Genomic DNA, 10,869 nt, shown 5'->3' on the forward strand with positions numbered 1-10,869 from the left:
CTCCTCTGTCCCTGGGACTCTCCAGGCAAGAATACTGGAGTGGGCTGCCATTTCCTTCTCCAATGCATGAAAGTGAAAAGTGAAAGTGAGGTCGCTCAGTCGTACCCAGCTCCCAGCGACCCCATGGACTGCAGCCCACCAGGCCTCTCCGTGCACGGGATTTTCCAGGCAAGAGTACTGGAGTGGGTGCCATTGCCTTCTCCAATGCATGAAAGTGAAAAGTGAAAGTGAAGTCGCTCAGTCGTACCCAGCTCCCAGCGACCCCATGGACTGCAGCCCACCAGGCCTCTCCGTGCACGGGATTTTCCAGGCAAGAGGACTGGAGTGGGTGCCATTGCCTTCTCCAATGCATGAAAGTGAAAAGTGAAAGTGAAGTCGCTCAGTCGTACCCAGCTCCCAGCGACCCCATGGACTGCAGCCCACCAGGCCTCTCCGTGCACGGGATTTTCCAGGCAAGAGGACTGGAGTGGGTGCCATTGCCTTCTCCAATGCATGAAAGTGAAAAGTGAAAGTGAGGTCGCTCAGTCGTACCCAGCTCCCAGCGACCCCATGGACTGCAGCCCACCAGGCCTCTCCGTGCACGGGATTTTCCAGGCAAGAGGACTGGAGTGGGTGCCATTGCCTTCTCCAATGCATGAAAGTGAAAAGTGAAAGTGAGGTCGCTCAGTCGTACCCAGCTCCCAGCGACCCCATGGACTGCAGCCCACCAGGCCTCTCCGTGCACGGGATTTTCCAGGCAAGAGGACTGGAGTGGGTGCCATTGCCTTCTCCAATGCATGAAAGTGAAAAGTGAAAGTGAGGTCGCTCAGTCGTACCCAGCTCCCAGCGACCCCATGGACTGCAGCCCACCAGGCCTCTCCGTGCACGGGATTTTCCAGGCAAGAGGACTGGAGTGGGTGCCATTGCCCTTATGATGATGTAAAAAAACACATATTAAGTTTTAGCCTTATTACCAACCAAACTGTTAGCTCTAAGCCATATGAGATCTAAACTATTTTCAGATATGATGGTTATCCAGGGGAGGATTCGTACTAAGAGACTTTGACTACAGAAAGAACTCTCAGTATTTCTACAAGAAAAACAGCCACTTTCAGCCTCTGGCTCATTCACAACATGAATCAGACAGTCTGACTTACCAACGTGATATCTTCAATGCCAGAACTGAATGTCACATACTTTCATGAGGGCACTAAAGTCATAGGGCACAAATAAATGTTCAAAAACTAGAAGAACAGAGACTTTAAAGTTTGAGGAGATGAGTTTCATAACTTAACAAATATGATCTTGTATTTGCACATCTCTGAAAATTCCAACTGAGCAAATTATGGATTGATAGAATCCGGTGGGGTCTTTTTAAAGAACATTTTGACTGTAATTTTCCATCAAAAGAAGATCCATGCCTAAAGTGTTGATGAATGCAGAGTCTACTTTTTGCTCCCCATTAGCCAAACCCAACCTGAAAACAGAAGACTGGGAGCCTCCTGGGGCTCCAAGTGAGATTAAGTTGAGTGGAGAGTGGTCTGAGGAGCCAAGAGGAAGCCCCCCAGCGCTGGTGCTACGGGGCAGCTTTTGTTGTGCTGTATTTGGCTTACAGATGAGTCATGTTATAGCAGGAGTAAATGTCGATGAGGATGATGCAGTAGAGATAAAGACATGATACTGCAGAAAGAGATGACAAAGCCTTTATTTGGGGAGAAGTGATGGAGGAGGATTGTCTTTGGTGTGTGTGAAGACAGGTCCTCTCTCACAAGGCAAGGTCTTAGCATGAGGTCAGCACATCCTGCTGAGTGGGCAGGAGGAGAGAAAGAGGTGGCACCAGCCAGTGTTGGGGAAGAGGGTGCGAGGGGAAGGGTTTTGGTGTGACTGAAGAAAGGTTCCTAGCCATGGCCCAGAGATCCAGGCCAGGTGGACTGTGAAGGTTCACCAGAGCAGTTTCTAAGTAACTGCTGGGCACCAGACGCAGCAAGCTGAGGGATGGGACATAGCCAGAGGCAGGGGCACTTAAAATGGAAATTGAGAAGGGAGTGCAGTTATCTTATCGGTATTACAGAGACCAGGGAATAACCTTGACAGTGACTGACTGAAGTGTGTGGAGGGCAAGACCACAGTAGGTGAGGCCTGAGGGATGAGGGTCCGGTGAGATGGGTTAGCTATGTGTGTAGCAAAGTCACCAAGAATGGTGCCTGGAGGAGTAAGCGGAGCAAGACAGAATCGAGATGCTCGAATCCTCTGCAACTGTGAGAGATTGCTGGGGATCTGTAACTGACAGTGCCTGTGAAGGGCTTCAGGAGCACCACTGAATAGCATGTCACCCCAGAGGGCTGGGTTTGCTGAAAAAGAACATCAGCAGTCCTAAGGTAGTACAGGGGGCACCTCGTCCTCCACCAGTCTGGGGAGTTATTTTGTTGGGAGTGGACAGCAAATTATGCTTGAGACTGAGATTGTCTTTGCCCATAGTTTATTTAACACAAAATTATAACAATTGCATAAGCCAGTAACATGCAGGATAATGTTTCCGTGTAATAAACCAATAAAGAAATAACATAATCCAAACAAATGATAAATTAATTACACTGCTGTTCCGCAGAAGGGGAGATGACAAGAATAAAGTCCAAATTCAGTTGAAATTATTTATTGCTTGAGGTGTGGCTTCTCTAAGAGGTTCTCCAGAGTCAGGAGCCAGCCAGGAGCCGACATTCCATGGCCTGTTGCTAGGGAATGATCCTGACACTGCTCGCTTCATTCTTAAATCAACTTTACTTCCAAAACAACCTCTTTTGGCCTTTGTCATAAAGAAGTATATTAAAACAACTTCACTTACATCATAAAAAGTGCATTTGAAATCATATCAAACCAACACACAGCACTCTGGAGACTGGGAGGAAGTGGAGGAAGGGGAATGATGCTGGCCCCTCTCTGCTGGGGCCGGAGGGATTCAGAAGGACAGGGATCCAGGCCCCACCCCAGGGACCCTGCTTCCATGGGTCTGCACCGTGTCGAAGCCGTAGGGACAGCACTTTTAAACGTCTCTCCAGGTGACCTGGCAAGCAGCCCGAGGACCACAAAGTTAAAGAAGGTGATGGGTCCATCGGAGCGCAATCAGAGCAAGGGCTGTCCCACTGACTAGATCCTTCGGGCCGTGGGGACAGGATGGGGCTCACATTTGCTGACTGCAGTCTCACCCATACAGCCACGTTGTTTTGTTACAGATGACTTCACTACAGGTTGCTTCTCCTCAACTCTTGGAACTATGTGTACAAGTAGGTTATATCATCTATGGGTTTCATTTCACGTTAGCAAGGGGATTACAGACTGCTTGTGATAAACAGACGGCCAAATGGATGAGAAGCTCTAAGTGCTCAGAGGATGCAGGACAAGGGTCTGGGGTCTGTGACAGACTCAGGACCAGTTAGAGGCACGTGAGAGGCAGGGAGAGAAACAGGGCAGGTGGCCAACCCGGACGGAGCCGCCCTGGGGGCCTGGTGACGGCACGAGTCGATTCTGAGCAGGGTCCCCGGGTTCAGGTAGGGCGGAAACCGTGGGTCCTTGCAGAGACCGTGCGGGAGAGTGGGCTGTCCTGCTGGATGCCATGGGCCGCCAGGTGGCAGCATGGGACAGGAGAAGAGGGGCCGGGCCCCGGGCAGGAGGGTCAGCGCTGCTCCTGGGAGATCAGGTCAGGGGCCCAGGCGGCCCAGCCCGTGTCTCCATTACAGCACTGGACTGTCTCCCCCAGACCCTGGACTTCCCCAGGCTGGAGGACCACCGAAGGAAGCTAAGTCAGAGCAGCCCCTCCCTGCTCCCCGCAGTGATATTGGTCATCACACCAGGCCTCAGAGACAGTCCAGCTCCTCGCCGCTCGGTCACTCTCAGGCCCACCCTCTGTTCCCTGGAGGCTGCTGCCCACTTCAGGCCTCCTGTGGCCCTGGGCCCATCTCCCAGCACTCAATCTGTAAGACCCAGGAAGCCCTCAGGAGTGCCCCACCCCTCTGCACCCACCCCCTCCCCAGTGGAGATCTTCAGGCTATCTCAGGGCTCAGAGCTCAGTACTGGTCCACGAAGCACATTGAGTGGAGGGGGTTTTCCACTCCAAAAGAAAGGCCTGGGCCTGGGCCCAGCCCAAGAGCCTGCCACTCTCAGCCACAAGCCAAGCAAGGCTAGAGGCGCTCAGCGTCCCTTCCTTCCTCACTGACCAGGCTCACCTTGCCCCCCTACGTATGTCCAGGCACCCCAAACGGTTTGCCAACCAGCCCTCACAGAGCACCCTGGGCCCCTTGCTGCTTGGCACCCACTAAGGGCAGGGGGTGAGGACACACCCCCAGCTGCCCTTCTTGTGCTCTCACTGGCCAGGCCTTGACAAGCAGGTTGGACCCACCCCCCAGACTGGCCTGTGAGGCATAAAGCCAGCAAGGCAGCTCATGAGTCACCGCCGCTCTGCGCCATGAAGAGAAGCAGCGCCCTCCTGCTAGCAGCTCTCACCGTGCTCTGCACCTGCGGTGAGTCTGCACTGACAGGGGCTTCCAGCACATTCGGGAGGCTGGGGCCAGAGGAGCAGGTGGGAACCTCGGAAACTAGATCTCCAGGCACTGGCCCTGCAGTGATTGATGCCCTCCTTCTCAGGCACCCCGACCCACTTCCATCACAGAACGTGGACATGGGCAATGACCCTGGTGCCCTTGCTGACCCCAGTCCCCAGGCAACCCTACCCCAACCGTAGACTGATCCCAACTGGCCCCAACCCCAGCCCAGCTTCAACCTCTGTCTCAGCCCCTGTGTCACCACCAAGCCCAATGTCACCAACTCAGCCCAACTCAGGCTGACCCTGACCCCAATCAAAGCTCCAGGTAAGCCAACCTCACAGGAAGGGGAAATTCCCACCACATCAGAGGCTTGGCTTTCCTTCCTCAGTGATTCCAGGGAGCCCAGAGTGAAAAGAGGCAGCTGAGGTTAGGGTAACGGGAGGGATCTGAGGGCAGGTGGAATTGGGGGATGTTGTGGAGGAAAATCTGGGGCAGGTGGGGTGGGTGTTGATGGGGAGGGTCTGGAGAACCACTGAGGCTGGAGGTGGGAAGTCTGGGGCTGGGGTTGGGAAGAGTCCTGTCCTGGCATCATCTCACCCCTGCAATACAGGGCTGGCCACAGGGGAAGACACCGAAGAGCTTTTCATGGACTTCCTGCAAACGCTGCTGGTGGGGTCCACGGAGGAGCTCTATGAGGGGCCCCTGAGCAGGTACAACATCAATGCAGATGCCAAGGCAGCAATGGAAGAGCTCAAGTCCTGCATAGACGGCCTACAGCCCATGCACAAGGCGGAGCTGGTCAAGCTGCTGGTATTGTGGCCGGGGTGGGGGGCACCCATTCCCTAAAGGCCTGCAACCCTGGCAGGACCCACAGCCCTATTCCTTAGGCCCTTGACTAAATGCCATAGCCCCTCATCGCGCACCCAGTATAGCAACCCCACGCCCCACCATCCCACAGACACCTTCCCCACCTCCGCCAGCAGAGGAGGACATCCCAGACCTCACCGCCCACATCAGCCTTCAGCCTCCCCCTACGTGCACATACGTGCATACGCACACGCTCACCTCTGCACACACATGCAAGCACATGAACACACCCTGCTTCCCCAGCGGCTGGGAGGGGACTGGCTGCAGTGTGCAGAGGCAGGCCTGGGCCTGTTTGCCTGATGGGGCTGTGCTCTCCAGTTACTGATCACTGGGCGTGGAGCCACCAGGCCCTTGGCCCACATGCATCTGCCTTGCAGGTGCAAGTGCTGGGCGGTCAGGACGATGCCTAGTGGACCCCAGATGTGGCTCCAAGCAGCCATGGGACCAGCTACACAAGCAGCCATGATGACAGCACCCCTACCACTTCCATATGCATGAATTTATCCTCAAGTCGTCCAATCAATAAAGCCTCCTGTAGCTCAGGCTCTGGCTCCTCTCTCTCCCCACCCTCAGGGACACTACAGACTCCCATACACAGGGTCATGTGAGTGGAGCACACATGTGTAAGTAACCCCACATAGAGGGCAGACCCACCAACCAAAGTCCAGGCAGACTCCCTTGTAAGGAAGTAGACAAAGCAAGCCAGCGTGTAGGCAGACATGTAGATGCAGGGAGGCATTGGACACAAGAAGCTCTGCAGAGGCAGACGCAGGGGCAGGGGCTCAGAGCAAGGAGCGGCAGAGAGCCCCAGAGAGAGGCAGTGGCCAGGGCTGAGGGTACAGGCTGGGTGGGGGCGCTCTACGTCTGAAGGTTACCATTTTGAGACAATAAATGTGCACAATGCATACATGACATGGGTCCGGGGTTGAGAAGTTACTCAAGGAAAGAGACAAAGTCCCAGCTGGAGCCCCAGGAGGATTCTGCCGGTGAGGACGCTCAGGGTCCGCGTGGTCGGGGCGAGCAGTGTCAGAGGAAGGCCCCTCAGCAGCTCCCCATGCCAACACCTGCCCCCAAACCAGGGCAGGCCTGCCCTCTCCTGGATCCCTGGACCCTCAACAGCCTTCTTGTGCCTCAGTTTCCCCAGGCCAGTAGTCTCAACTGGGGGCAGGATTGAGCAGCTTCAGCTCTGCCCCTAACAACCTTACTCCTTGCCTCACTGTGCCGGTCCTCTGCACTCTACCCTGAACCCTGCAAAGAAGAGCAAAGAAAAGTCTTGGTCCTGAGCCAGCCATGGTGTGGGTGGAGGTCTCGCGGGCTGAGGCCATTGTCTCCATCACATAGACAGTGATCTAGAATCCACCATCCCACAGAGCCACATTCTAGAGCTCAGAGGCAGGGACACTTCCCCAATTCTTGACGCCCCCAGGGGGAGAGGGGAGGCCTTCCTCTCCATGCTCCTTTTCTGGAACACCCTGGCACCAAGGCTGGTGCGACGGGACCACCTCTGAGAAGGCTCAGTCCATAGGTCGCTCTGAGTGCTGCTCCCAGACCGAAGAGGTGAGGGCCCCTCCAGAGCGGCCCCCTCCCCACTCCAGGGCAAGTCTCATGCAAGAAGTTCCCCATCTTTGTCCACTGCTCCTTACCCAGTCACACTCAGAGTCCTCTGAGCAGGAGGAACCTGCCCAGACCCCCTCAGAGCCGCTGTGGGCAGGTCCACAAGCACTCAGAGAGCTTTGTGGGCTTGTCTGTGAGGCTCTGATGCTCCTCCTCTTGGGGGGGTGCAGCAGAGCCAACCCACTGCTCTAAGCAGAGGCTCCCAGTGACCCTCCGTCTGGGCCCCAAGTCGAGACCCCACTGCAGAGGCACAGTGCCTGCAGCTCTGCCCATCAGGCAGGCAAAGGCAGTGACGGGGGTGGAGGGCCCAGGCCTTCCAGCACTCGGTCACCCTCCCATCCACGGACAGAGCCAGTCATGGCGGAGGAGGTATGGGTGGGCACCTGGAGGCCCCATCGTCCCCGGGGGCCCATCATGGCCCTCTACAGCAGCCCTGGACCCAAGTACCTGATTCCACCCACCACGGGTAAGCCCTTGGGACTCTGGGAGGGCGGGGCAGGGGAAACAGATGCCAGGTCTGGGGTGGGCCTGGGGTGGGCCTGGGCTCCTCTCTCACTCCCAGCCCATCAACTCCTCTAGGGTCGATGGGGGGTTGGGGGGAAGCGCATGGTCTGGTTCCAGGCCGCTCAGAATCCCTGCCCCACAGGCTTTGTGAAGCACACACCCACCAAGCTGCGTGCACCAGCCTACAGCTTCCGTGGGGCTCCCATGCTCCTGGCAGAGAACTGCTCCCCAGGGCCCCGCTACAGCGTGAACCCCAAGATACTGAGGACTGGCAAGGATCTTGGCCCCGCCTACTCCATCCTGGGGCGCTACCACACAAAGACCACACTGACCCCTGGCCCTGGTGAGGGCCCCTGGCTCAGCCCCAGCCCTGCCCAAGCCTCTGCAAACCTAGGGGCATGAGTGAGTGAGGGGTGCAGCCGTCCTCACCCTCCCAACCCACCTTCTCCTCACAACAGGGCAACATCGGGCCTGGTGGGGAGCTGGGACCCAGTGCAGCCTCTGAAACTCTGGTGCGCAACTCTGATTGAGGGCCTTCCTTGTCTGATTGAGTCACCACACCAGGCCCACATCAGACTCGCTCTCCAGGCCCCTGTCTCTCTAACTCCTGCAACCAGAGTTTTCATACCGGACACCCCTTGCAAAACCACGGTTGTCTCTCACTGGGGCCCAAGGCCCCACACCTGCCACGTTGGGGGTCCTCCTTGAGCTGACCAGCGCCAGGCTGTTTTGATCACCTGTTTTGATCTGTAGGATCGTCCTTACCCTCCAGCACCCATATTTTTCCCCCACCCCATCCCAGGCGACTACTTTCCAGAGAAATCTACCAAGCATGTGTTCGACTCGGCGCCCAGCCACTCCATTTCTGCCCGAACCAAGACCTTCCGAGTGGACAGCACCCCAGGTCCGCAGCAGCCTCGGTGGCCCATGGCTGACTGGGTTGGGGACCCTGGGTAGGGTGGGTGAGGGGGGCCACCCTGATGGCTGGTCTCCTGGAGGTGGAAAGCCCAGGGAAGAAGCCAGTGGAGAATCGGGCACAGGGTTCTGTCCAGCCTGAGACTCGACGCTGGTGCATCTGCAGGCCCTGCAGCCTACATGCTACCCATGGTGATGGGTCCCCACACCATCGGCAAGGTCTCCCAGCCCTCCTTCTCCATCAAGGGCCGCAGCAAGCTGGGCAGCTTCAGCGACGACCTGCACAAGGCAAGGGTCACCAGGCTGGGGCACAGCACTGCTTACCCCCTAGAGAGATGGCCCGTCTGGTCCCTTCCCCTAGACCCCAGGGCCTACCAGCCTGGCCCCCATCCTCCTGAAACTCTGAAGCTCTTCCTCCTCTGGGAGCCTGCCACCTATCTGGCCCCACCCTCACTGGGCTACATTCCAGAGGTGAGGAGGGGCAGACGGGGGACAGGGTGAAAGGTTAAGACTCGGGCAGGAGGCTGACAGTGTTGAGGAGTGACGAAAGCAACGTGGGCGCTGCCTGAAAGGCGAGGAGAGTCTGAGACAGCGCAGCGCGCAGGGAGAAGCTGAGCAGAAGGAGGAAAACGAGCTGTGACGTGTTTGGGGGAGGAGGGCTTGGCTCCAGAAATAACCAGCGCCAAGCCCTGAGGTGCTTGTGTGCCTGGGAGCCTGGCGAGGCTGGCATCACAGCACTGCCAACCTCACCAGCCCAGCCCATGGCCCTTGCGTCCCCAGTTGGGAAGGGGCCTCTTTCACACACACTCATGGAAAGGAAAGTCTGGGGCTGGCGCAGACTGGGGTGTCGTTGCCATGGTGAGGCTGAAGAGAGTGACGTCCACACAGAGCAGGGCCCACAGCACTGGAGCGCTGTCCCACGGTATGGCCATTGTTTGGAGACAGAAGAGGCCCCGGACACAGACACACAGTGACCTGGGGCCTGAAACCCAGTGTCTGGTGCCAGCCCCTGCCCTTGGAGGCCCCACGCTCTGGCAGGCCAAGCCTGTCTGAGCCTCTTTCACTTTGCAGACCCCAGGTCCCGCAGCCTACCGCCAGACTGATGTCCAGGTGACTAAGTTCAAGGCTCCACAGTATACCATGGCTGCCCGGGTGGAGCCTCCAGGGGACAAGACCCTAAAGCCAGGACCGGGAGCCCACAGCCCTGAGAAGGTGTGGCAAGAGCACGGCCTAGACGGGTGGGGTGGGAGCAGGTGGGGGTGACGTGGCTCAGAGGGGTGGTGCGGGGAAGGGCCTGCAAGCCTGCAAGGGTCACGGTGGCCGGGTACCCTCAGGACACGCGCGTTCCAGCAGCAGCCTTCTCCCCCGCTGGCGGGCTTGGTGTTCCCAGACCCCCAGACACAGGATGGTGAGCACTGCCGAGCGCTCACCACACCCAGGCTCTGCAGTCAAGCCTGGCGGAGTGGACTTCCTGCTGGCCACCTTGGCCCAGGGTTCCAGGGCTACAGCAAAACCACCGTCGGCAGCGCCGGCCCGTGAGGGCAGAGCCTGCGGGGTGGGGCGGCGGCGCCGGCTCCTCACCGCCGCTCCTCTCCCAGGTGACGATGACCAGGCCCTGCGCCCCTGTCGTCTCCTTTGGCATCAAACACTCTGACTACATGACGCCCCTGGTCGTGGACGTGGACTAGCCCCGGCCCCGCCCCCACTGCCGGAAGCCTCTGCACGTCGCCCCACCAACGGATTCCCCAAGCTGAGGGCTGTGGGTGCCTCCTCCTCCAGCTGGGCTGCAGCTGGCCTGGCCCTGGAGGGCAGAGCATGCTTCTTTGGACAATTGCAATCAGTTATTTTTTCTATGTGTTCCCATTTGCTAACCTTGTTTCTTGCTGTGCCCAGATATATAATAAAATCATGGATTCTACTAGCAATGGTCTCTCTTGGGGGAGGATCCAGCTTTTCCAGAAAGAGGCCCCCATAGTCGATCACACCATCCCATGTTAGGTTCCAGGGCCTGGGATCTGAGCTGAGAGAAGGGCTCATTCTGCCTCCATCCCTGCCCTCCACGTTCTGTTGTATCCTCCAGACGGTCCCTCCAGATGGTTTCTCCCTGTGAGACTGACTCTTCGCTGCTGCGATATGGAGTCTGTGCCCCTCCCCTGGATTCTAGAATAGAGCCTGTGACCATCCTGAATAATCATGCTGTTACTTGACTTCTGAAGCCAGGCCACTCAACATACAAAGGGTTTCTGCCTGGACACCCCCCTTCTCTTTGCTCATCCTCCCATCAGCCACCACACTGTGCGTGAGCTCAGCACACAGCAAGGCAGTGAAGCCAGGTGGGCCCTCAGCTCCCATTCTGCAACCACCTGCAGACATGTGTTGAGCTTTCAGGGGTGGTAGTGCCAGCCTTGTCTCCAAAAGGCTGTAACTAACATCCTAAAGCAGAGAGAACCGT

At 57.4% G+C, this 10,869-nt stretch overlaps 2 protein-coding genes across 3 annotated transcripts; both read left to right on the plus strand.

Annotated features, from left to right (window-relative positions):
• The first annotated feature begins 3,967 nt into the window (after nucleotides 1-3,967).
• On the plus strand, nucleotides 3,968-5,926 carry SCGB1C1 (secretoglobin family 1C member 1). 2 transcript variants are annotated; one of them, XM_027532072.1, is made up of 3 exons: nucleotides 3,968-4,493; nucleotides 5,128-5,327; nucleotides 5,762-5,926. In XM_027532072.1, exons 1-3 carry the CDS (start codon nucleotides 4,439-4,441, stop codon nucleotides 5,792-5,794), a joined length of 288 nt encoding a protein of 95 aa, XP_027387873.1. In that variant the 5' UTR covers nucleotides 3,968-4,438; the 3' UTR covers nucleotides 5,795-5,926. The 2 variants fall into 2 exon arrangements, with proteins under 2 accessions (XP_027387873.1, XP_027387871.1); XM_027532070.1 differs by lacking the exon at nucleotides 3,968-4,493 and having other exon boundaries at nucleotides 4,501-5,327.
• Nucleotides 5,927-6,021: 95 nt separating this feature from the next.
• On the plus strand, nucleotides 6,022-10,333 carry ODF3 (outer dense fiber of sperm tails 3). Its single transcript, XM_027532073.1, has 6 exons — nucleotides 6,022-7,464; nucleotides 7,645-7,845; nucleotides 8,305-8,406; nucleotides 8,584-8,705; nucleotides 9,489-9,629; nucleotides 10,016-10,333. The coding sequence occupies exons 1-6, from the start codon at nucleotides 7,356-7,358 to the stop codon at nucleotides 10,103-10,105; spliced, it is 765 nt and encodes a 254-aa protein (XP_027387874.1). The 5' UTR covers nucleotides 6,022-7,355; the 3' UTR covers nucleotides 10,106-10,333.
• The last annotated feature ends 536 nt before the right edge of the window (nucleotides 10,334-10,869 follow it).

This window comes from Bos indicus x Bos taurus, chromosome 29 (assembly GCF_003369695.1).
Source record: "Bos indicus x Bos taurus breed Angus x Brahman F1 hybrid chromosome 29, Bos_hybrid_MaternalHap_v2.0, whole genome shotgun sequence".
NCBI classification, from domain to species: domain Eukaryota; kingdom Metazoa; phylum Chordata; class Mammalia; order Artiodactyla; family Bovidae; genus Bos; species Bos indicus x Bos taurus.

What these genes read in the sequence shown, in the direction of transcription:
- ODF3 (XM_027532073.1), top strand. Translation starts at nt 7,356, where the DNA reads ATGGCGGAGGAGGTATGGGTGGGCACCTGGAGGCCCCATCGTCCCCGG. An exon ending in CCTGATTCCACCCACCACGG is followed by an intron (nt 7,465 to 7,644) that starts GTAAGCCCTTGG and finishes CCTGCCCCACAG; the next exon opens with GCTTTGTGAAGCACACACCC. An exon ending in GAGCCCACAGCCCTGAGAAG is followed by an intron (nt 9,630 to 10,015) that starts GTGTGGCAAGAG and finishes CTCCTCTCCCAG; the next exon opens with GTGACGATGACCAGGCCCTG.
- SCGB1C1 (XM_027532070.1), top strand. Translation starts at nt 5,028, where the DNA reads ATGGGGAGGGTCTGGAGAACCACTGAGGCTGGAGGTGGGAAGTCTGGG. An exon ending in CGGAGCTGGTCAAGCTGCTG is followed by an intron (nt 5,328 to 5,761) that starts GTATTGTGGCCG and finishes TCTGCCTTGCAG; the next exon opens with GTGCAAGTGCTGGGCGGTCA.